The sequence below is a fragment of the Podarcis raffonei genome, chromosome 7 (genome assembly GCF_027172205.1).
Source record: "Podarcis raffonei isolate rPodRaf1 chromosome 7, rPodRaf1.pri, whole genome shotgun sequence".
Classification (NCBI taxonomy): Eukaryota; Metazoa; Chordata; class Lepidosauria; order Squamata; family Lacertidae; genus Podarcis; species Podarcis raffonei.
Window position 1 is genome coordinate 20,453,615 of NC_070608.1, and position 25,742 is coordinate 20,479,356.

Consider the following 25,742-nt stretch of genomic DNA (forward strand, 5'->3'; position numbering starts at 1 on the left):
TCTCTTTCCCTCTGGAAATTGTCGGCGGGTGAGATGGGACTCGCCCCTCGGACGACTCAGAAGCATCACCATCAACACGCCCTGACTCCAAACAGAAATCTTTTGCGCCTGCGCATAAATGAGCCGAACGTCTGGGTCCATGTGTTCGGCGGCGCGCATGCGCACGCTCCGCTCATCGCCGATGCTCTTCTTAGAGGCAGCCGCGGGAGGAGGCGGAGCCAGGTCTGGAAGGGGAGGAGGAAAAATATGACGTACGTTGGAAAACGGGGTGGGGGAAACAGGAATTCATCTTGCGCGTGCGCAAAATGAGTTGCCCCGCGGCACGACGCTCATACACCCCTGACTCAGCCAGGGAGCGGCCGGTACGGAAGGGCGGGCTCGAGCTGGGCCGCGCGTGCGCACTCAACCCGCGGCGTGCCTGACGCCGCGCTCCTAAGCCCCGCCTTTCCCTCGCGGCCTGGAGCCCAAGATGGCGGAGTACGACTTGACGACGCGCATCGCGCACTTCTTGGACCGGCACTTGGTGTTCCCGCTCCTCGAGTTCCTCTCCGTCAAAGAGGTGAGCTTCCCTCGAGTCGCGGGGATACTGGGGCCCGTGAGGGGGTGAGCCGGGCTGCGTCTCCGGGAGCCTCCCTCGCTTCCCTTTCCCCGCCTCAGGCCAGGCCGAGGCCCAGGAGGCCTCTCCGCGCTGGTCGGGTTTCCGCGGCTCGCCCGGTCAGAACAGCTTCTTCGGCGGAAGGGCGCTGAGCAAGAAAGGGCGGGGTTAAAATAAAACAAATAAAATAAAAGCCCTTTGGCTGAAGGAAGGGAAGGACCCGCAGGCTTGGCTATAGAACAAGAAGGGCTCCTCTGTGCACGTGCAGAGTGCACGGCCCTTCTAACCCAAACCCAACGGCGCTTCCGTTTTGGCATCCTATTCAGAATAAGGGAATTTCCCTTAAAAAAGGGAAAAGTTGACCGCTACGATCCATCGTGTGCACTAGGCTGCCTTACGAAGAGAGATTGAATGCTGGGGTGAAGCTCCTAAGCAAGGGCATGCGCACATCACAGATCCCCGCCCCCCCCCCGTATGACAGACAGACAGGCGCTCGCACACAAACATATACACTGTAGAAGTCACTTCCTCCCAGATTCCCATTCTACTTAAATTAAGCAAGGTACCTGATGCCTTAAAGATGAACACATTTATTAATCAAAACAAATTTTTTTTTTCCTTCCAGTAGCACCTTAAAGACCAACTAAGTTAGTTCTTGGTATGAGCTTTCGTGTGCATGCACACTTCTTTTTTTGTTTTGACTATGGCAGACCAACACGGCTACCTTTCTGTAACATTTATTAATGTGGATGAGAGTCCAGTCACAATTATCCCCTTTCCAGGGGCAGTGAGTGGAGAAGGTCATGGCATTTTGGATGACTTGGATCATTAGCCACATTGCAGTCTTGGTTCAGATCAGACTGTGGGACCATGTTTGCCTTGGTTGTCCTGAAGGATTAACTTTAACTAAGAGTGAGGCAGGGGAAGTCCTTTTGCCTTTTTGATTTCCCTGTAGCTTTTGGTACCATCAGTCCTCTTGGACTGTGGTATTGGGAACAAGGAGTTCTGCTTTGCAGTGGTTCTGCCCCCAAAGTATTGTTGGGAGTGTGATTCTTAGTTCCCTGGTACGTTGTATTCTCAGTAATATTTAATATCTATATGAAGCTGGTGGGAGCGGGGCATTTGGGGCAAGATGCCTTCAATATGCTGATATTACACAACTTTTTATTTTCATAACATCTGAATCAGGAAAGGCTGTGTGGGCCCTGGACAGGTGATGGGAAGAGAGAAAAATACAGTGGTACCTCGGGTTACATACGCTTCAGGTTACATACGCTTCAGGTTACAGACTCCGCTAACCCAGAAATAGTACCTCGGGTTAAGAACTTTGCTTCAGGATGCGAACAGAAATCGTGCTGTGGCGGTGCGGCAGCAGCAGGAGGCCCCATTAGCTAAAGTGGTGCTTCAGGTTAAGAACGGACCTCCGGAATGAATTAAGTACTTAACCCGAGGTACCACTGTATATGGAGTTTGAATCCCTGTAGCAGGTGCTGTGAGCGAGCGGTTCCTGTGTCAAGAGAAATTGGTCAATTGCATGCCCTGTTGCCTCCCCCCTGAAAGGAGCAGGTGTACAGTGTGGGGGTGCTTCTAGTTCCAGTCACTGGAAGCCCAGGTAGCTTGGGTAGCTAGGAGTGCCTTTTATCAGCTTTGTCTAGCACAACAGATGTAGTGATTTGGACTGGGATAGTCTGAGTACAGTAGGCCAGGCGTTGGTCAAGATTACTGCAAAACACTTATGTGGGACTTGTGCTTGATCAAGAAACTGTAGATAGTCCTGAAGGCTGCTGCATGATTGTTGACGGGAGTGATTGTCTTTCAGCATATTACGTTCTTTTCTGAGTTATCAGAGCAAATTCAAAGTGTTCGTACATAAAGTCCTTCACAGCTTGGAGTCAGTTGGCTTGAAAGATCACATTATCCAACTGCTTTGATCTGACATTTTTATAAGTGCCCCATAACATTCATTCTATCCTTGCATGGAATCAATCCTGTAATGTGACGCCATCTTCCTTCTGGTTCTTCTTGTCTATTAATATTAGGCAGATGGCTTTGTGGTATTGTTTTCAAAAACTTGGCTAAAGACTTTTTTCTTTAGTTGAGGCTAATTATCTATATTTTTATAGTCTGTGTTATCTTGTTTTTAAAGTTTCATTTTATTGGTGTTTTATATCATTTTTGTAAACCACTTAGAGGTTTGTTGATGAGGTAGTATATACATTTTGTTAAATAAAATAAATAAGAGGCTGGGGCTACAAATCAAACTCATTGGTTCAAATCTCCTGTCATGAACTCCTCTTAGGGATGTCACATTAAACCATAGTTAAAAATAAACTATGGTTTAACGTGAGAACAACATGCTTGGAAGCCCCAATTCCTGACGTTGCTGTGCCAGGGAGAAGACAAACCAAAAACTGACTTCCTGTTGCATGTGAACCAGTATTCATAGTTTCTTCCTTTCTAGGCAACAGGAAACTAGTCTTAGGTTTGTTTTGTTCCTAGCTCAGCAATAGCAGAAGGGAGGGAGGAGTGTGGTGTGCACTTTCTAGCAGGGTGCAGCAGCATGCCGCTCCTTGCTAAACCATAGTTTATTTTTAACTGTCTCTCAAACCCCCATCTGGAATATGGGGGAATAATAAAATGAGGACCTGGACCCTGATGGTTTAGATAACTGCTGTCTAGTTGCAGATGTTTTTTGGGCAGGGTGATTGAGAAGTGTGATCACTGTGGTGGCTAGCAGATGTGTCTGGTGGAAGCAGATTATCTAGACTCACTTCATTTGGGCTTCAAGCCTGGTAGAACATTGAAAAAGCCTGGTTCATTACCCTTCTTGGGAGAGAGGGGAGTGTTTCCCTGTTGATTCTGCCCATCCTCTCAGGAGTGTTTGATACCATTGACCATAGTGTTTTCTTGGAGAGACACTGTGTTGCAGTGGTTCCAGTGCTTCTTGACCCTATGGCATTTATATGGGTTCCTGTAGGGATTCATCTTGTCTCACATGTTGTTTAAACAGCAGGGAGGAGTCATTCAGAGATATGGAGTGCAGTGTCTTCAATATGCAGATGGCACCTGAAGCTTCTCTTCATTTTATCTGAATGAGAAGAGGTTGCACATGTGCTGGACCAATATCTGGAGGCAGTGATGGGCTGGATGAAAGCCAGTAAACAGACAACCCTAATAGGATGGTGGTACTGCAGTTCAGTGGTTCCCTGGTCTAGAAATTAGGGAGATGGTCTGTTCTGGATGGAGTAGCACTCATTGTGAAGGAGTAAGTGTATAACTTGAGAGTACCCCTTGATTTGAAGATATTTTTGGAGGCCAAGGTGGCCTCAGTGTCAAGAAATGTTTAAGCCTGTATTTGGTTGGTTTGTCAGCTATGACCATTCCTGAACTAAAATAGCCTGGATTTTTGCAGCACCCTCCACAGGGGGCTGCCCTTGAAGAAAGTGTCGAGTCTTCATGCAAGTGCAGACTGCTGCCACTAGTTTGCTGTCTTGGACAGTGAGGGGGAAACATATCACTCCTTTTCTGAGAACTTTGTACAGACTATATGTTAGGCACCAAGCCAAATCCAAAGTATTTGTACTGATGTCTAACACCAAATACAACCTAGAATCCAAATAGTTGAAAAGGTGCCCCCCTGAATATGGCCCGACATGTTTGTTAAGCTCTGCAGAGTTGATGTTGCCGCTGATGAGTGAGAATTCTGGGGTGGTGGCGCAAGCCAGGACCTTCTCTGTGACAGTTCCTTGTTTATGGAACTTCTTTCTGATGGACATAGTATTGTCCCCTGAATAAATGGCATTTAGGTGCCACCTTATAACCTTATTTTGCCTGGCATTTGTTAGTTAATTGCACACTGTTGCTGAGAAAGTATATTGCTTGCTGCTGCTGTTTTTTTAATTTGTATGTATTAGTTGTAATTTCATTTTGGGCTTCTGTAACTATGTATCATTTTATGAGCTGTTAGCCACCTGTGAGTAGGAGGAATGGTGGTGTGTAAGAAGTATAAATAATTTGTCGCACTTGGTTATTGCAAGGATTACAACCAGTTAGTGTACATGAAGTGCTTTTGAATGCTTGAAAGGCTATATATATATGTAAAGTGCTAGCTTTACTTTTCATGATTTGGAGAGTACTCTGAAACTAATGAAGTGCATTATGCCCCGGTGTGTTTCAAGTCAATAGTTTGCCTGAGTGCTCCTCGAATGGAACTGGACTAGCATCTCCTCCTGAAATACCACAATACTTGACGCAGCCTACAAGATCTGCTGTGGCTTGTTCGTTAGGAAACAGCTAAGTTTCCAGTTTGATTTCTGCCTTTACTCTAAACACATTTGGAGACCTTCCAGGGTGGACTTGATTTAAATCATTTTTTTACAGAAAGACTCATTTTTGCTGGTATAATCTTAGTATTTACAACCAGATGAAGGTTTCATTTTTGGAATAATAAATTTTCAGAGTAGTTTTTACACTCATATAAAAAACTACTGATTTGGTTATACTATTAGAAATACAAAGGCAGATAATTATGAAATTATTGTGAGGTTTAATAAGTTAACTGTTTATATTTGGACAACTTTTCTGCTGTACTTTATTGGAAGGAGAAAAATAATCATTTCCTTAATAACAACTTAAACAATTTAACTAAAACAATAACATTATAGCATATGTAGCCATGTTTGTTAACTGACGTGGTTAAACAGTTTTAAAAAAACAACAGACTGAGTTTTAGAACACATGAAAAACTTAAAACAAATCCTTATTTCCTGATGAATAGCCTTTGGACTATAATGTAACTTAAATAGAAAACTATCTTTAGAAAGCTTTTTCCTCCAAAAGCATTTTATTTTAAAAATCAAATTTAAATTTTTAAAAAATCAATTTAAATAAAAAAATCCGATTTAAATAAAAAAATCAATTTTTTAAAAAGAAAAACCCATTGATTTTTATCTATCCTGAGACCTTCTTTCAGTCCTAGCACCCCTCATCCCTCAACATTCTGCAATATGTGACTAGTACAGTCATACCTCAGGTTGCGATCGCTGCGGGTTTTGCATTTTTGGGTTTTGGACGTGCCGAAACCAGGAAGTACCAGAACGGGTTACTTCTGGGTTTCAGCGCACGCGCAGAAGCACTAAATCGCGCTTTGCGCATGCGCAGAAGCACCGGATCACATCACGCACGTGCACAGACGCAGCTTTGCGTCTTGCGAACATGCCTCCCGCACGGATCACATTCGCAACCCGAGGTTCCACTGTATTACAAACCTATCTTGCAAGGGATATATAAGGATTATAGCAAGACAAAATCCCTGAAATGCTTTGAATACTTTAATGCACTAGACTGATGTCAAGTATGAAAAACAGATTGTAGCCAAATGAAATTAGTAAAGTGGTCAAAGGTTCACTGCCCCATTATTAAAATTTTACATTCCTGCAACTTCAATCAATATACCAGCTTAATACAAAATTTAAGACTGGTCTCATTCTGAGCCTTCAGTTCGGAGAAGACAATTCAGATGACGATTGTAGTTGGAATGAAAAACTTTTCCATTTTCCCATGTGAACAGTAGATGACATCAAGTACTTTTAAATATTGGTTTGTCTATGTGCTGATGAAATGCAAAAGTAGAAGAGTTGTATCAAGGCGTTTGGAACAGAGCTGTATAAGGACATTTGGATAATAGTGTCCTTTATTTGACTGACTTGGAGAAAGGGTGTACTTATATTTAGTTTAGCTTGAATACATGCAAGTTATTTGTCAAATACGAGTTCTTCCAGTAAAATATAACTCTGTTGATGCACTTTGTGCCTGCTTTGTTTTGAATAAACTGACTCCTGTTATTATTAGAATCAATACATTCTAAAAGTATTTAGTTGGCATTTCAAGAATGTCTGTTGAATGGAAAAATAGTAGAAGATAAAACCTTTCTTGGGGTACTTGAAGCAAATAATTTATTCATTACATTAATATATCATCTTTCTGCCAAGGCACCCAAGGCAGAATTTTAAAGGACTCAAATGATTTAACATGTAAAATTGGCCAGGTGAGGAGGCCACATTCTGGCTGGATAAAGGTCTAATGTTGTCTTCACCTCCCTCCCTCAGTCTCTACTTCCTCCCCACAGGGCAGATGGTGTCTGTTGGACCTCAAATACCATTGTTCAGTCAGTTTGATTCTTCTGTTTAGGATTGGAAATATATACCATATAATCTATAAGCCAATAACATTGGAGCATGATCTCATTTCTCTTCAGTTCCCCTTGTGGCAGCAATAATAGACTTCTCAAAGTCTGTATGAATTCATTCACCTTGTTATCTTGAAGGGCTATAAGTAAGTTTCAAGTTGCAGCAGGGTAAGGTCTGAACTAAATATTTTTCCTATTGGCAGGGTCTAATTATAGAGCTCTATTTGTTCTTCTGACTTCATTGTACTCAGTACTTTGATTGTGAGCTACCTTGGTAATTGTGCAAACCAAAGGGTGACATCTAAATGTTTAAACACAAACTTTAAATTAAATAGAAAGTAATAGGTAATATTTAAAACCATTGCTATTTTATTTCTTTCAGATATACAATGAAAAGGAACTACTTCAAGGAAAACTGGATCTCCTTAGTGACACCAATATGGTGGACTTTGCTATGGATGTCTACAAAAACCTTTATTCTGATGATATTCCTCATGGTAAGCTATCTACTTACAAAAAAAACTGTGACAGGATCTACAGTCAGCCCTCGTGCCTTAAAAATAATAAAGCCCACGACTTTAAGTTACTATTATGTACTGATCTTTAATGTTGACTAAATCCAAATTGTTTGTTTAAAAAATAATGTCATTTTGTTCTACCAAAGTTCTTTTTCAGTTCTATTCATATATTTTAATGTTTTGGCTTCTGAGTCCCACTGTCGGAACTGGTTTGCATGCCTCCTCCCATCCCAACACAGATTCTAAGACAAAAGACAAAGGGAGATGCATTTGTCTATCCTCAAGGCTTAGAGCCTATGTCTGCTTTGGGGGCGTGGGGAAGGGCCACATTGAAAGAACAGTTCTGGCCTGTCTCTTGCTGTGGTAGAGGCAGTGACCTCAGTGATGAATGGAAGGGTGGAGAGAATAAGAAGAGTAGGGAATGAGAAAGGACCCACTCCTTTCCCCACTTGTCAAAGTTGACATGTCTTCAGTTAGAATTATGTAAATATTACAAAGAATCGGTGTTAACCAGATGGCTCTTCTCTACTTCCATATTTCTTTTAATGACAAGATTTCCCTAAAACAGGGTATAGCTCATCTATATTGGATCCTTCCTTATCAGGCAAGTCATTCTTTATGCAGTGGGGTAGGAGGTGAGACATGATGCACATTGGTGGAATATTGGGACTCCCTGGAAAATGTCTCTTGTATTTGCCTGGATCTATCTGTCACTGAGGGATTTTGTCACACTTTTTCTGGTCTAAAATGTTCCCACTTAAATCTGTTCACATTCATTTTCTCAATGCACAGATTAAGTTTATATCCAAACTCTTCAATAAAATGTTTATGGCCTAAAATATTTATTAGTATTGTGGAGCTGGAGTCAAGTGTTCAGACATCTAAACTGCTATATTCAAGCTTTTTTGCCCCTTCAAAAAAATGGACACCATAAATATTCTAAAAGTTTGGTAAGCAAGTAGTACTTCTGATTTATTCAGGCTGTTGCTTGCTTTGTCTGAGCCCATTTGAAAACTTCACTTTTCCCCATTGCATTCAGAATGGGTGTTTAGATCGCTTTCTTGAATCTTGTGGGCTACTCTGCTGAGATACAGAGCAAGACACATTTAAACAAAAGATTTTATTGAGCTAATAATTGTGTCTAACTGATTAGGACCTAGGTGAATAAAATTTGAGAATTCTAGGGTACACAGTATTATCTTGCTTGATTGACTATTGCTGACAGAACTTTTTGTATAGATGACTTAACTTAGTTTTCTGTTTTTCTCATCAGCTTTGCGTGAAAAGAGAACCACAGTTGTTGCACAGCTAAAACAGCTTCAGGCAGAAACTGAACCTATTGTCAAAATGTTTGAAGACCCAGAAACTACACGGCAAATGCAATCTACTAGGTAATGCTTTTGGATGTTGCATTCCTGTAAAAGTTTGCAGAATTGCTACTTGAGTGTAATTGGATAATTTTTCAAGTTTGATCTTCTAATTGCGTGAGCCTCAGTGCAATCCTATGCATGCCTACTCAGAAGTAAGTCTCGCAGTTGTAAAGTTTGCACAGGGTAACCCAGATACTTCGACAATCGTATCCCATTGCCTTAGGATCCAAGATGTACCTTTACTTACTTTTTTAAAAAATATTATTTTATTAATTTTCCAAAACCAACGAAAAATAAAAGCAATGATACATATTCAAACATAGAAAAAAGTAGAGTTGACTTCCACCATTTCCTTCCCTGGTTCCATTGTTTATCATCATACCGCATTTCCATTTTAAATAATAAAATCATTAAGATTACTTACTGTCCAGGCATAATGTCTTTACAAGTCTTTTTAAAATCCTGCTAACGTATTAACCTGTGTACATTGCTTCTGTACATATGCAATAAAGTCCTCCCAATCTTCTTTAAATTCCTTTTCATCTCTTCCTCTTAATTTCAAAGTCTATTTTGCAATTTCAGCATATTCCATTAACTTCACTTGCCAGTCTTCTTTAGCTGGGACACCTACTTCTTTCCAGTCTTGTGCAATAATATAGTGGTACCTCTGGTTGCGAACGGGATCCGTTCTGGAGGCCCTTTCGCAACATGAAAAGAATGCAACCCACAGCGGCGCATCTGCGCATGCGCGGGTTGCGATTTGCCGCTTCTGTGCATGCACGTGACGTCATTTTACGCTTCTGTGCATGCGTGAGTGGCGAAACCCAGAAGTCACCCTTTCCAGTACTTCCGGGTCGCCGTGGAACGTAACATGACGCAGACGTAACATGAGGTATGACTGTAAGTCTTTTTGCGGTCTGGGCATGTCCACTGCTGTAATACCTAGTAGGAAAGCTTCTGTTTTTTTAACAAATATTATTTTAAACATCTTCAATTCATTATAAATCATTTCCAAGTACTTAACAATTTTGCAATCCCACCACATATGAAAAAATGTCCCCTCTGTTGATTTACATTCCCAACACTTACTTGCTTTATTTTTATACATTTTTGCTAATCTTACTGGAGTTAGGTACCATCTATACATCATTTTCACATAAATTTCTTTAATTGCCACACATGCAGTAAATTTTATTTCAGTCTTCCATCATTTTCCCCAATTGATGTACCTCTACTTGCTAAGGGTGTAGCCTTAATCCTGTTTATGTGGGAGTAAGCTTAATCAAATTCATTTGGACTTATTACTGAGTAGATATCATTGGGATTGTGCTTTAAGTCCCCTTCTACCTTTTGAAAGCCAGAATGGAGGCCGTATTCAGTGAAAAGAAAAATTATTAACTATTATTACGTTCTGTTGTTTTGCGTATTATGTTAAAAGCAACCCAGCTGGGGCAACCCAATCAGATGGGTGGGGTTCATATGATGATGGTGATGTCTGTATTCCATGTCTGTGAGGTAACCTGATAGAAATTGCCACTGCTGCATCTGCCACTATTTCCATATCCCTTTTTAAAAGCATCTAGTTTGGGGATTGCAGAGCTAGGTACTATCCCCTAAAGGGCTGTATTTGGTTAAGAGGTGACAGGTGCTGATTTCTACTGCAGAGGAAAAAGGATTACAAGTGACGGGACATAATAGGATGCTGTCTAAGGCAGAGAGATATTGCCCTTACAATCTCCATAAAACAAGAGGAGGGTTATTGGACCCTGTGCCCATATTATTGAAAGTTAAATAATACCCAGCCGGTGGCATGCAAAAATGCATGCTGCAGCAATGTGAGAGTTGGACTTGAGTGAAAACTAATTCACTTGTTCATATATGAAATGTAGAAAAATGAATTTACTTTCATTGAACAGAAATGTTTCTCTCTGTAATGCTTTTGTGTGATTTATAGCACTACAGTGAACTCTTCTTTATTACAGGGATGGTCGGATGCTATTTGACTACTTAGCTGACAAACATGGTGTAGGTATCAATTATTAAATCTAAAGTTAAGTATGCATAGTGCAAAATAAATGGACTTCAGATGTGAGAACTGGTCATGTGATTGATTGTGTCCTGTGATGTATGTATTTGTGGCCTGCCTTCTATACTGAGTGGTCCCAGGGCGGGTTATAAAAGCACAGTTAAATATTAAAATCATATACCTCTTTTATGCAATGGTTCTAAACTTATGGTGAGCAGCTATTTTAATGCTTAGTCTCACAGTGTGAACTGTGAGGTGGAGAGAGATGTCTGTTTAGTGGGAGCAGAGTAATTGCATTGGCCACAAGTTAACCATTCTATTTGGGTATTGAAATCAAAGGACTTACTCTGAGTATGACTTAGATACAACCCTGTGTATTGATTGGTTCAAAAGGCATGCAAGCTGGAAAGCCCTCTGGCAAATACAACTAAAGGCTTTGACATCTACTGGCTAGATAAGTGATGAGAATTCAGTCAGCACTGAACTGGGCATGTCAAGTGAATTTTTTAAAGGGGTACTTGAGGCTTCTGAGTCACAATCTAGTCACCTGAGAACAGTTTCTGGTTGTCAGTGCTGGCTGACATTACTAATGGCAAGTCCGATTAAATCTCATTCTACCTTTTCACAAAGTCAAGTTTTAATTAGATTGTGCCCATTTCAGCATTGTCTAAGCATGCACAGAATGAGGGCTTCATTGTTGTGGTTGAAGTATAACTTTTTGAATGTTTCTGCAATGTAACAGACTTCCTGCAAGTTAAACAAAAAGAAACCTAGTATATTTGAGAAATAAGTTCTATTCCACCATGCTCCCTGCTATGATGGCTTTGCACTTGGGGAAAATTCATGAGCCCCTGCCATCAATAATTTTGTGCTCTCAGAACTTTGCCTCTACATTATTCCACTGCATATTTAGACAAGACTGAACTACCTCCAAAGCAATTTCTTGAAACATTTTTGATATTTGTTCTGTTTGTCTTGCAGTTTAGGCAAGAGTATCTAGATACACTCTACAGGTATGCAAAATTTCAGTATGAATGTGGCAACTATTCAGGAGCAGCAGAATACCTGTACTTCTTTAGAGTATTGGTAAGTTTTTTCTATATATAAATAATTTAAGATTATACTTTTAAAAAGTTTGTGGGCCCTAAATTGGACGTCCATATGAGTTTGCTTTTAATTTTGAGACTGCTAATATGAATATAAATTCCTCCTTTCAGGGTAGACACTTTCTAGCAAAACCTCTAAATTATTGGCAAAATCACTGTTCCTTGTGTTTGTGTGTGATTTTTGAGAGCAAGTTGGAAATCTTATTCTTTCAACTCAGCTGTATTCAAACAGTGTACCTGCCTAAAGAGAAACAAAACTGTTTCTTAGAATGGCACTGCTGCAATTAACTTAGTCTTTACCTCACTTGAGTCCTGTCTTTGTAACTGCAACATGAAAAGTTAGATGCTGACTTGGCTTTCAAATACCACACCAGTCCAGCCAGTGAGATCAAGCCACAAAGCTGTTGCAGATTCTCATTTTACCTATTGTATTTGATGAATATGTATGCAGATGGGGATGATTTATTTTTTATGACCGTAGCTTATTGCTTCACTGTTTTAATACTGTTTTATTTCATTGTGATTTTATTGCTGTATGTATTGTATAAGTTGCTTTGAGGTATCATTTGGGCTGGCAACAGGGCTTAAATGTAGGAAAATAAATAAAAACATAAAATACATAGCAGAACATTTAATTTCTAAATTAATTACAGAAACAGAAAAGTGCTGAGGCACAACTAAAGTGAAGGAATTAGCTGGTAATGCTGAATTTAGTGGTTGCTTTTGAGAATTTTGTCAGTCTTTCCTTTTAATATCATGAAAGACTTTGAGTAGTAGTCTTGTATTTTGGAAAGGGCTTATACCAATAGTTAACAAATGCAGCAACTTAGAACAACATGAAGAGTTGATTATTCATGTCATTTTGTGTGGTCATAAAGTAAGAGAAAATCTAGGGCCGTGAACTTTTTGTGGTTGGTTGAATGAATGTTTTATTCTGTTTAGAAATGGAAATTAATGGTTGGGTAGACTGACATATTGAAGCTAGTCTACTCTAATATAGCCTTACCTGAAAATAGGTTACTATGCAGTGCCAACTGAAGTTGTGCGGAGCTGAGTAAAAAATGGCATGTATGACCTTGTGCCCCAAACTTGAGCAAAGTAATGTCATCGTCTTTCCCCACCCTCAGCTGGGGGGATGAAAATACGTATGGTTCTAATATTATTTGAGGGTTCTGGAGTGTGTATGAATGACATTATTTGATATACCCAACAAATTTAGTCTCTCTGATCTTTCTGAGCACAGCTTTCAGTTAAATGACAAAGCTTGTTACTGGGATGGAAGTATAATGATAATGAGGTAGCATTCAAGGCACAGCGACAGCTAGCTGATGAGGCAGTAGTTAATGCTCAAATTTCAGAAACTTCAAGGGCAGAGGAAATCCAGTTTAGGTGGATAGATCTTTCTGGAGACCTGGCAATGTTCAGTGCTTGATCCAACTTTTCTTTCTTTTTTAAATAAGAATTTCTTAGGTATTTTCTCTTCAGTCTTTCAGAATTTCAGTTATATTCTGTAGATTTTAAAATAATGGTTAAATAAGCAACTGTTAATGTTTTGAGAGAAGCTTGTTTACTTGTCTTTGAGAAGAAATTTGTTTAAGTGAGATTTTTGAGAAACACATGCTATGAAAGTACCATTGTAATGGATCTGAGGCTAGAGTGTTGTTCTCTGAATGACTTGCAGTTTGGCCCTGTGTCAGCTAAAGCTGATTGACCCTCACTTGAAATTCAGTACAGTATTTTTTTCTTTTGCCACAAATGTGGACTTGTGTTACAGGGTGTCTTATAAATAGTAAGAAAGAATAAATGTGTTGCAACAACCCATGCTCAGCTGTAAGGGTGCATATTGTAATTCTACGAGTTCTCTATTATATAATGATATCTTAAGCTGAAATTACAGAAAGGGTCATGACACCCCCATAGCCATCCCTGTTAAGCAGTCTGTACAAGCCATTACTCTAGTCTGCTATAGATTTTCCTCATTCTGATTAGCAGAGGTTTTCTGTAGAGCTGGTGGTTTTATTAGTTAAGCTTTAAACCCTTTTAAATTAGTGCGTGAAACCCCAAACTACACTGAAGTATTGTTGACAAAGGAATCCTTATTGCTTGTATTGAAAGTTCTGTGCAGAAGCTGTGGCTGCCAATTCTCCAGGCTTTCCTGGTTTTTAAAATCTCCAGCTGAATCTCCTTGGAAATGCCTAGTGCTGCTGATTGTTTCCTAGAAAATCAAAACTGATTTGCTAAATGAAACACAGCTCATTCTCCCAAAATTGTGGAACAAGCATGTCAGTGGCATATTCTCTCTCTACTGGTGCCAGCAAGTCTCTAATCAAAATGTTTGACCTAGAGAAGTATTAAATTATTGTGGTTATTGTAATTGGATTCACTTATTTAAAACAGGTTCCATCAACAGATAGAAATGCTTTGAGTTCACTCTGGGGAAAGCTGGCATCTGAAATTCTGATGCAGAACTGGGATGCTGCCATGGAGGACCTTACAAGATTGAAAGAGACAATTGACAATAATGTGAGTTTATTTTTATTTACATATTGACAGATAGCTGGTGTGGGAAGAGGAATTGCAGCTGGTGGATGTTGGCAAATATTTAATATCACTTCACATTTTGCTCAAAATAGTTATGGTTAGCAGTGCTCTTGGAGTCTTTCTTTTTAGGCAACTTTTTCATGGTGTGCCTGGGAAGTCAGCTAAATCAACTGATTTGTTGATGATTCCCTATTGCTTAAAAGAAATGGGAATCTGGCTTTCAGAAGGGGAGTAGCAAGTGGCAAGATACAATAAAAGTTTAAAATCTGTGTAGAAAGAGTGTTTTTTAGGGCATATTTCTGTTCTCATACAGTGGTACCTCGGGTTAAGTACTTAATTCGTTCTGGAGGTCCGTTCTTAACCTGAAACTGTTCTTAACCTGAAGCACCACTTTAGCTAATGGGGCCTCCTGCTGCCACCGCGCCACTGGAGCATGATTTCTGTTCTCATCCTGAAGCAAAGTTCTTAACCTGAGGTACTATTTCTAGATTAGAGGAGTCTGTAACCTGAAGCGTATGTAACCCAAGGTACCACTGTATTACCATGGGTTACTAGAACTAAAGGTTGCCTACTTGTAAGTGGTAGAGGCTCTGAAGGGTTTAAGACAGGCACCTTTACCAGGCTGACCTGAAGACGTTAAGGATTGAATCTGGGATCTTTTGCATGCAAAACATGTTGCTCAACTATACCGTTCCACTATAGCATTTCAGAACTCATGCTGCCTCTGACTTTTGTCAACTGTGTAATGTCAGGAAGCTGTTGTGATGGCAGAGGGAGTGGGTCCCACCTCTCGTGGGGTGGCATCGTGAGCTGTGCCTCTGCAGTTTTGCAGCAACTCCTTGCTATTGCTTGCAGGCAGAGGAGGCAGTAGTATGCAGAGTTACGGTACTGGCTGGGTACTATGTCCAATGATTTTTCCTGGTTGGTATGGTGGCTCATGGATAGTCACGCAGGACCTGTACTTGGGACTTTGTTGTCTAGCCTACTAACAATTGGAGGCCAGAATACATAGAATTGGCTTTCTGCCTTTCCAAAGCCAGGAAATTGTGCTCAGTGCTGTGGCAGTGGGGGAAATAACTGATGAGTTTTGCCACTCAACTATCATCATCATCATCATCATCATCATCATCAGTTAGTTGCTTTATCTCTCCCAGGGCAGCCCAACACAATTTATAACCAATGTACTGCTCACCAGAGCTAAGTGGCAATTTATATGGCTAGTTTCTTTTGGCACGCCCATTGAGACAAATTCAGATTTTTCAGAAATCTTGGGTTAAAATGGGCTAGAAGGGAGAAATTAAAAACCATTATGCCTGGATAACTGTGAAGTTTTTAATGTTTGATGTTTATTGTATTTTTAATATTTTGTTGGAAGCCACCCAGAGTGGCTGGGGAGACCCAGCCAGATGGGCGGGGTACAAATAAATTATTATTAAATAATTATTATTATTATCATTAATAATAATAATAATTACATGAGAGTTTTCTGTCCCTTCCACCCCCTGTAGCCTCTGCTACCTCTGAATTCACAGGGGTGGAGACTATCCTGGAAAATGGGCATTTTGCTGTGTGTGGGGGGGAATGTCCCTCCTGTAAACTTAAGTTTACTTAGGATCCAAGAACTAAAATACTGTAAATGTAAACTGTTCAGTAAAATACCTTTCTATTTTTTCAGTCCGTCAGCTCTCCTCTCCAGTCTCTTCAGCAGAGAACATGGCTCATTCACTGGTCTCTCTTCGTTTTCTTCAACCATCCTAAAGGCAGAGATAACATAATTGATCTTTTTCTCTATCAGCCCCAGTGAGTTGATATATACCTACAAAAATAAAGGGGATGTGTAAGAATGTAGTAATCCAGTTTTCTGCCCTGATGATGTTAAACATTCCTACATACTTTAGAAGGTTGTTCTATGCCTTTGAATTGAAATGTAGTGTTGTATCCTTTCCACAGTTTTGAAGCTACAGTATAGCTCCATATACTATTACACTTTTTAAAATTGGTATGTCTACATAAAGATGCATAGAATCTGGCTAGAAGCATGTGAAGCCCAGACATTTAGGAAACAGAAGTAAACTCTTAAATCTAAGGAGTTGAATAGAAATTTGATTACATTTATGAAGTTAAGTATAACTCTTGACAAAAATGAAAGGTACTAATAGAAAGTGCTTCATGTTACATTACCGTAGAAACTTAGCTATGTGATTAGCAATTTGATACTTGATGTGCCAAGTTTAAAGGTTTCTGCTGTACATTGATGCATCAAATACTGAAGGGATGAATATTACAGGTACAATCCTTTTAGTGGCAACTACCATAAACTTGGAAGAGGCATTATTTCATAGGTAACTTCATCTTGGCATGATGTCTCTGATATTGTATTACATTTAAAGTTGCCACAATGAATTTTAAGAGTACAGTCTATTTCAGTGTAGTTGGGTGGTGATGTCAGTGTTGCATGAGGTAATGCACTGATTCATTGCCATCTTCTAGTGTTTTTCAAGGACATATGATTCATCTGTTGTAGCCATTATATGCATTATAGACAAACAGTATGCGTGAATTAATCTCAAGACTGAACTGTCTCGGACAACCTCTACTCCGAATAATTTTATTGCACTCTTATTATGATGGCAACTGTTACCACTTAAGTTTGCACCCATTTTCCATCTGCAGTCAATCCTGATTTGTTCTGGAATACTGTTTTTGCCTAATGCCATTGAATTCATATTTTGTGCAACACTATATTACAATTTAGGAGGTTAAATTTGTGTGGAATTTAGTGTATATTATGTCTATCATTTACCATCTCACAATTTGGTTTGAGATGATGATTTTGATTTACATTCTGCCTTCCTTCCAGCGCAGCCTAGGGTGGAGGAATGGCAACAGAAACAAAACATGAAAAAACAACAAGTAAAAGTAGCTAAAAACATTCCTATAGCATTTAGCATACAGTACAATCTCTTTGAAATTGATAATGTTTTATGAGAGTAACCAATTTTAAGTAACATAATAACATAGTATGCCCATTAAGGAAATGTCCTGAATTTGCAACAAACTGAAAAGCAGCCAAATATTACCACCAACTCTGCTGTCTAGCTTAAACTTAAAATATTTATGATGTGTGCTTGAAATTGTATACTCCTGCTCAATAGTCTTACTTGTTGTAGAGAGTTCAAAAACATTATTTGCTGATGGTTAGATTGGTAAACTTGCCTCAGGGTTCAAATATTACGAGAGCTTGATTTGATCTGTGATCAGTTGATTCTAACTGATGGGAGACAATATTGAACTTAGTTTTACTCAGGGCAGGACCATTGAAATTAATGAACATTACTAAGTTGGTCCATTAATTTTGCTGGGTCTGCTGGGAGTAAAACTTAATTGAATGCCACCCTTAATGTAAAAACGGGCCTTTCTCAGTGAGGATAAAAATATAAACAAAAGGATCAGCATTTATGGGCAAATGCCAAAGCACAGGATCTTGTTAGAGACACTGGCAACTTCTTTTTCCTGTTTTTTTGTGGGATGAGGAAAACAAAAGCTGTTTAGGGAAGTTTTAAATGTTTGATGTTTTATTGTGTTTTTAATATTCTGTTGGCTCAGAGTTGGCCCATAAGCTGCCCAGAGTGGCTGGGGAGACCTGGCCAGATGGGTGGGGAATAAGTAATAAATTACTACTACTGCTGCTACTACTATAAAAGCTGCTGGAGCTCCAGTAGGCAAGGCTTTTTCCTCTTCTGACTTTCTGGCAGGTGAAGAACCTGAGTTTTCTTATATTCTCGTTTCCTTCAAAATTTCTGCTTCTCACTCTACAAAACATTCTGCTTGTGCAGGTATCTTAATGCAATTCAGACAATGTGCCCACACATTCTTCGATATCTGACTACAGCAGTAATAACAAACAAAGATGTTCGGAAACGTAGGCAAGTGCTGAAAGACTTAGTCAAGGTTATTCAGCAGGTAAGGCATACTTTGCTCATACTGCTAATTATAAAATGCCTACTTCCTAAGTATGACTGTATTTGAACAGAGGCTATGGGCCCTACCAGACTGTTGCTGTTATGGGGTGGGATCAGTCACATGCCAACAAATCCATGTTGTGCAGTTACCACTGATTAGGAGGCCTGGCACAACAAAACTGCTTCCTCAAAAGATCAGACTTTTTATGATACAAGAAGTAATGGGAAAATCCACTGGAAAGTATGGGATAGCACTTGATTTGACACAATAGGATCTAATCTCTCTGCAAACAAATCAGGATGAATGCTCCGTTAACAAGCCACCTGGAAGCACCTATACCAAGTTGAAACTTTGTTTTTAGTAGCAACATCAAAGCTTGTAAAGAGCATATTATAATAATTTGGGATGAGTTCTGTGGTGCCCATTGCCCAAGTTGGGGACTCCAGCAATAAGTGATTTTTGATACAAATGTTTGGGGGTAGAATTTGGAGTTAATGACACAACTATTCTTCACTATACAGGAATCCTATACCTATAAGGACCCAATAACAGAGTTTGTAGAGTGTTTGTATGTGAACTTCGACTTTGATGGAGCTCAGAAAAAGCTGAGAGAATGTGAATCGGTAAGAGTTTTGTTAAAGATTACACTTGTTAATAACAAAGAGCCTATATGTTGGCCACAGATTCATTATATTGCCCAAAAACAAAAACCTCCATGTATTCATAATCTCTTGTTTAAAGTGTCAATTAATGTTTGAGAGAGCTGGGAATATTGGGGAAATGTGCCCCTACCAGTAACACAGTAGCTTGAGATGGCTCAGAACTGGGGCTACATGATTTGCATCCTGCTCATCTAATCTTCAACCTCAGCAGCCTAACACTAGATTGTCTGGGGCTAGGCGAGCTGGAAACTTCCTCAGTCTCATCAGTACAGTGTTTTGAAGGGTATTTTTACTTCTTTCTCCCAGTGGTCAGTGGGAGAATTCAAGGGGTTAATTGAGGTAAGGGCATGTATGTTTCATACTGTGAATCCCCAGTCCTAATTTTACCTTTCCTTTCAGGATATTTTTAAGGGCTTGGCGTTTGTAACTGAGTGATTGTCAGAGCTTTGGCATTTTTCTCACCCTTTTAATTCCTGTATGGCTTCTTACAGGTTCTTGTGAATGATTTCTTCTTGGTGGCATGTCTGGAAGACTTCATTGAGAATGCTCGTCTCTTTATATTTGAGACTTTCTGCCGCATCCATCAGTGCATCAGCATAAAGTAAGAAAACTAAAAGCTCAGTAGGAAAACTCTCTTAGTTTGGTAACACATTGTACTTAACAGATAATGTCATGAAGTTGCTTCAATAGTGGTTGAATTGTAAGCTAAAAAGAACTAACAGTATGGCAACATTCAGCCATCGTACTAAACCAGGGGTGATGGCGCCCTGTAACTAGCTTTCATCCAGGGGTCTGGGGTTCTTCTCTCTAGCCCATAGGGAGCAGCTGAAGGGATAAAGGGCCTTGAATTTGTGCAGTTGCAGGTCCTTGTTTTATTCATTGGAATATTTTGTATACTACTTCATATTTCAAAGAAATCTCAGTGGTTTGTATCCTAGAAATGCCACAAAGATACAACAATAACATTTTAGATAAGAAGAGTTGCATGACACCTTAAACCAGTGTTTCCCAACGTTGGGTCTCCAGCTGATTTCGGACTACAATTCCCATCATTCCTGACACTGGTCTTGCTAGCTTAGGGATGATGGGAGTTGTATTCCAAAAACAGCTGGAGACCAAAGGTTGGGAAAAACTGCCTTAAACATTGATGTAATCTGAAACAACATATGGGAACCATAAGAACTACTGTCAGATCTAAAATTCAGCAAAGAAACCAGCCCCCCCATCAAATATACAAGCAGTATATTTCAGAAACAACTGATTATACCTTTAAAAATAACACAGAAAGTTTGACATCACCGTGGGCTACCTACAGGAGCAGTGAGTAAAAATTATTTTAGATGTTGGAGACTTGTTAAGTGCCTTCAGTGTTCTGAAAAATTAATGGAAAGAAAATCTTGTTCTGTGCCATTATGATCCCAAAGGGTATCATTCCGACAAAACTTTTGAAAGTACTATCTGCTCATCTTAACTTGCATGTGTGTGCTTGTTTGTGTCAGTAGGCACATATAAGTGGCCCTGACCACGAAGGGAGAGCAGAGATTCCCATGTCTCGTTAAGTGTGGTGCCTTCTACTAAATATTTCAGAGCTTTATTGCAGAAGTCATAAACCATACATCCTGAAAGTTTTCTCTTTCATCTTCACCATTATAGTCAGCCAGTGTGTGAGAGGCTGGACATGTGAATTTCAGATCTTCTCTCAAAATTGCCACATCATGCTGACCTGTTAGGATCAAACTTAAAAGTGCAGTTCCTCTACACTAAGTTCCTGGCTTCAGACAAGAGCAGTGATTGAAGCTATTAAGTGTATATAGACATGACTGTTGGGGAAGAAATATGAATAAATCAATGCAGTTCAGGGAGGAAGTGCGTTTGACTGAGTCTTCTTGCTTGATTAGTCATTGTAACCCAATGGATGGTACAATTTGTTTTCAACAACAGCACAGCACCCCAAACCAAAGGGACACAGATCAAACCCTAATTTTCATGCAACCCCACACCTAAAAATAAATAGCTTGGTCAATATATTTAAAACTGTTTTCTGAATAACTATTGAGGGATTATGAGATATTTTTCTAAAATGAGATAAAATAATTAAAACTGATTAGCAGTTCAGTTTGGAACCTCAATATTAGGGACCAGGATAAAAATTCGTAAATAAATATGCCTAATCTGGTTTCAGAGTTACTGTTTTCGTATGGTCTTTCATATTATTCTTCAGACAACAAATTTGAACATCTGAAGGGGCAAGTAGAAAGATGTGAGGGCAGTCCTGCCCTTTCAGTGATACTGTGTGAGCTCACTGGCCAATGCACAACCACCATTAGTTTGAAGCAAGATGTCTCATGTGTAGGATTTTAACCTGAGGAGGGGGAAACACTTTTAACAAATTACTGGGTAGTTGAAGTTCCACGGCTGAGAGAATAATCCTGCAAATTTAATAACTTAAAAGTATGTTGTCTTAACACAGGCAGCCAGAAGGCAAAGTAACTAAACTTCAGTAGAATGTAGACAGAGATTGCATTAGGGAATGATTAAAACAGAGGTTCCAGTGTAGCATGTTGGCCAGGTTTCAGGTTAAAAACAGTGAGCATTTCTGAAGTCCAGCAGCTAGGGGAATTTTCAAGTTTATAATTCTCAAGGAAATGAAGCACCAAAAAGGAGAGAGCCCAAAACATATTAGAAAGGCACAGGAAATGCCATCTGCAGAGTGTCTGTTGACAAAGCAGCAGATCTGGGCTGGCTCTTGTAAAGAATAAGAAACTGAGAAAACATTGGACATAAAGTGACCTCCTTGAAAGAGTGATCATATTGTTACAAACCTATGTCTAACTCTCAGATATTGGGAACAAGTGCTCTGAGGCAACACACAGAAATGCCATCTGCCCAGTGCTTTATTACTAATTGAATTAACATGAAACCCATCCCTGCAATGGTTTACTTTGTCAAAAAGCAGGCAGACATTTAGCAAATGAAAAGTAGTGTAGAGAGTCCTTTTATAGTGTGTGTTGCTGTTCTAATGATTAGCTACTTACCTAACCAAATCTAATTCCTTCTAATTTCTGGCCCATTATAATTGGCCTTCTCCTTCATAAATTTAAACTATTGTGACTAGTGTAACATGGTTTTTAAACAGTGTACATGAAATGATCTATGAATCTCACTCATTTCTAAAGGGTCGTGTTATTAGCTGCTCTCAACATGAATCAGACGGACAGTGAAGTGTTTCACACAATAACATCAGCTTATTTCTATGAATACCTCTCGGTTGTTTTGTTTTTCTTTTGTAGTGTAAATGGGCAGATGAGTCCACAGTGGATCAAACTTTATGAATTGTAAACAGTTGGCCAGTTGTCTCCCTGATGCTAAATTTAAAGGGCCTTTATATGTGTTAGGATGAATTTTAACCAAGAATATTCTGTGGTGCAAAAAGGTGTTTTCGCTTTCCTATGTATCCCTCTCTTGTTGCTGTCAGCTGTTATAATACCAGTGTTTAAAACAGACTAAAACACTGCAAAATTTGCAAAGATGCTGAATTTATCAGGCATATTATTTACAGTTATTTAACATGTTCTCCAATGTTTCAAACTTTATTAAGTGTATTTTTTCTTTTTCTTCTCCTTCTTCAGTATGTTGGCAGATAAGTTAAATATGACCCCTGAAGAAGCTGAGCGATGGATTGTGAATTTAATTCGGAACGCAAGGCTTGATGCCAAGATAGATTCAAAATTGGTAGGTTTCCCATTGCATTGCACGGCATAATCTGATTTATTAAGGGGAACTCTTAAAACTCATTACTAGCTGCAAGATCTCATGGCTACAATATCCTGCCTAATTCTGTATTTTTGTTGGCTCCCTCCCCCCCTGCTGCTGCTGCATTGAGTAACATTTAGCCCAGAGATGGGGAACCTGTTGCAACTCCCTTCAGTACTTGCCAGCATGGCAAATGGTCAAGGATGATGGCAGTGGTAGTCCCATTATTTGGAAGGCCACGGGTTCCATGTTTTTGAAAATGTGGTCATTTATTTTGTGACATTTTGGTTGTTCTTAATACAGTTGTCGCCCAACTGGATTTTACTGAAGGGCTTCTTGCTGACTCCTGCCATCTTCTCCCCTCCCCCATGGCCCTGCAGCTCAGTATTTTATACTAAAATGACCTTTAGCACTTTTTAAATGAGGAACAAGAGTATACCACTCCAAGATGTATGGAGTGGGTGGCTTTAGATGAATATTTTAGATGTATACCTGGGGCATGCAACAAAATGCTGCTCAGGGTGCCCAGGCTCTGCATTTCATGAACTCTTGACCATGCTCAGTTCTTATTGGCCTGCTTTGTGTTCTCTCCCGCCCTGCCCCACTGCCTTTGCAGGGCTTTTCCTGAGGTTTTTGGACTTATGTTCCCCCAAATTCCCCCAAGCCTGCTGCTACTTCTGCCTTATGCATGGATGTTGCCATTTTAGATAGAATCTCAGATTAATGGATTTGATTATTTTGGCCATATTTGATTTGCCTCTATTATTATTTTGTTCTGTGTAGACGCATTATGTTTCAGCTTGTTAGCCTGCTCTGAATTTGCTTATAATGTAGTGGGGCAAGGTTTTGAAGCTGGGGGAGGGCATAGAAGATCAAGGATGTGATAATAACTTTATAATTACTTTCAGCATGTTCCTAGTCTCACTGTCTCCTCCCACCCCCCAAACCCCCCACATTTTCATATGTTAGGACTCCCTGCATTTAAGCAGAGATTTGGTGCTAGAGAAAGTGTGCTTTTTTCCAGTGTTCACCTGTTTTCAGCTCTTGTCCCAAATTAATTGGTACATTTAGGGATGGGTTGAGATGCAGATCAGAAAATTGTTGAAGGATAAATACAGTACTAGAAAACTTACATATGCCCTGTGCATGCTTACCAAGTATAGAATGGGGTGAGATGGATTTTGTAACATTCGCTAAACATCAAGAGTATTAGAAAGTTAACGGCAACCCTGTTCATCAATGACGTAAATATGAAAGGAATAAAATCTCCATCAATGTGTATGCCCATAAGTTTCCTTCCATAAGGAAGGCAAATAATACCCTGTAAATTTTGTATCCCGCACAAAACCTGTTTTCAGCATTTGTATTTATTTTTTGTAGGGTCATGTTGTTATGGGAAACAATGCAGTATCACCTTATCAACAAGTGATTGAAAAGACCAAAAGCTTGTCTTTCCGGAGTCAGATGTTAGCTATGAACATTGAGAAAAAACTGAACCTAGGCGGTAGGGCTGAGGTAAGTCCATGTTGTCATGCCAGTATATTATTAATTTAAGTAGAAATCTCCAAAATGGAAATTCATAAAGGATTACAGTGAGATGGTTAAATATAACTTGCTTGTCTCTAGGGTTGGAATATGGAATAGGTTTATTTTATTTATTTATTAAAAGATTACTATACCACTTTTCATTTATGGAAAGAAATACCAAAATGATTCAGAGTAAAAAAAAAAGTGAGAGAGAGAGTAACAAATCCAGTAGAAGCAATAATCAGTACAAATCACAGAAAGCAGCATTAATAATAATAAGGGTCATGGAAAGCCTGCATGAAGAGGGGTGTTTTCAATTGGCAACAAACACCCCCTGCAGCTGTTGCTCCCTTGGTCTCTGGGAGAGCGTTTCACATGGTGGACACCACAACAAAGAAGAAAGTCTAGTGCCCTAAAGTTCTTGAAAGTGGATTCATGTATACACTGCTAAAGTTATCCACAGCAATGTGTGTTACTCTGACTAAAGCAGATTTAGAAATATTTTCCAAATAATTAGTTTTTATTAGCTTTGAATGCCAAACACTTTGTGTCCTGACTTTCAAATTTGCTTCTTCTTTTTAAAGGCACCTAATTGGGCTACTCAAGACTCTGGCTTCTACTGAAACACTTCTCGGGAAGAAAGACAACTTGATAAGAACTTTAATTATGTACTGTTTTGAAGAGGTGGCAATTATGTGGACTTTGCAGCACATGTTGATTTGAATAAAATTGGCTACTTTTAATTGACTGGTCGTCTATCTTTATAATTGGATTTGTAAAAGGTTTTTGTTCAAGGCAGCAAAGCTAGCAATTCATGAGAAGCTGTAGAAATCTAATTTAAAGTTTAAAGGAATCGCTTAAACTTCCAAGTACAATTGCTAAAAAACCCTACCATCTAAGCTCCCATTCGATATTATTTTAAAAAAGAATCAAATTTGCTGTGTATGAGCACTAGATTTATATATACTTGGACAGTGGGTGTGAGTCTTATTCTTTCCAAGAATAAATAAAAATGGTACCCTTGATTTAAGACATCCCTTCAACAGCGATGTCTGCTGTTCCCTAGTAGCCTGTCTTATAGAAACCAGTGGCCAACATCTAATGTGTTGCAGTTGTCACAAGAGTTTCACAGCAACAGGTAGAAAAAGTATTATGAAACATTTGTTGCCATTATAGGTGAATCTACATGTAGATTACTGCGTGGTGTTATATCTTGAAAAGGAAACTGAAATTATCAGGGCAATAAGCAATGTTTGTTTATTTACTGCACAGGTAACGATAAAAATCAAAGGGTGTGAAGAGTGAATGGGGATGAGCTACTCTTTCAAGGAAGTTTATACAACCTGTGTAATTATTCTTCTATATAGTCTATAATGACTACTACCATAAGCTGCTGATTTTTGTGCAGTGGGACTTGCATTAAGAAATGAGCTTTCCCCAGGATCTATATTAGGGGCATGTGTGTTTTTTAACTTCATAAATTATGTGGAGTTG

General features: G+C 39.4%; 1 protein-coding gene across 1 annotated transcript; it reads left to right on the top strand.

Moving 5' to 3' along the window:
• Positions 1-404: 404 nt before the first annotated feature.
• EIF3E (eukaryotic translation initiation factor 3 subunit E) lies at positions 405-24,991 on the top strand. The gene is made up of 13 exons (XM_053395436.1): positions 405-559; positions 7,165-7,279; positions 8,574-8,691; positions 10,653-10,695; positions 11,678-11,782; positions 14,200-14,325; positions 16,019-16,143; positions 18,180-18,306; positions 18,828-18,929; positions 19,460-19,569; positions 22,598-22,700; positions 24,102-24,236; positions 24,833-24,991. Exons 1-13 carry the CDS (start codon positions 470-472, stop codon positions 24,869-24,871), a joined length of 1,338 nt encoding a protein of 445 aa, XP_053251411.1. The 5' UTR covers positions 405-469; the 3' UTR covers positions 24,872-24,991.
• The last annotated feature ends 751 nt before the right edge of the window (positions 24,992-25,742 follow it).

Excerpts from the sequence above, each read along its gene's own strand:
- EIF3E (XM_053395436.1), top strand. The coding sequence starts at position 470 with ATGGCGGAGTACGACTTGACGACGCGCATCGCGCACTTCTTGGACCGG. Across the intron at positions 11,783-14,199 it reads TGTACTTCTTTAGAGTATTG|GTTCCATCAACAGATAGAAA; the intron begins GTAAGTTTTTTC and ends TATTTAAAACAG. Across the intron at positions 18,307-18,827 it reads TAGTCAAGGTTATTCAGCAG|GAATCCTATACCTATAAGGA; the intron begins GTAAGGCATACT and ends TTCACTATACAG.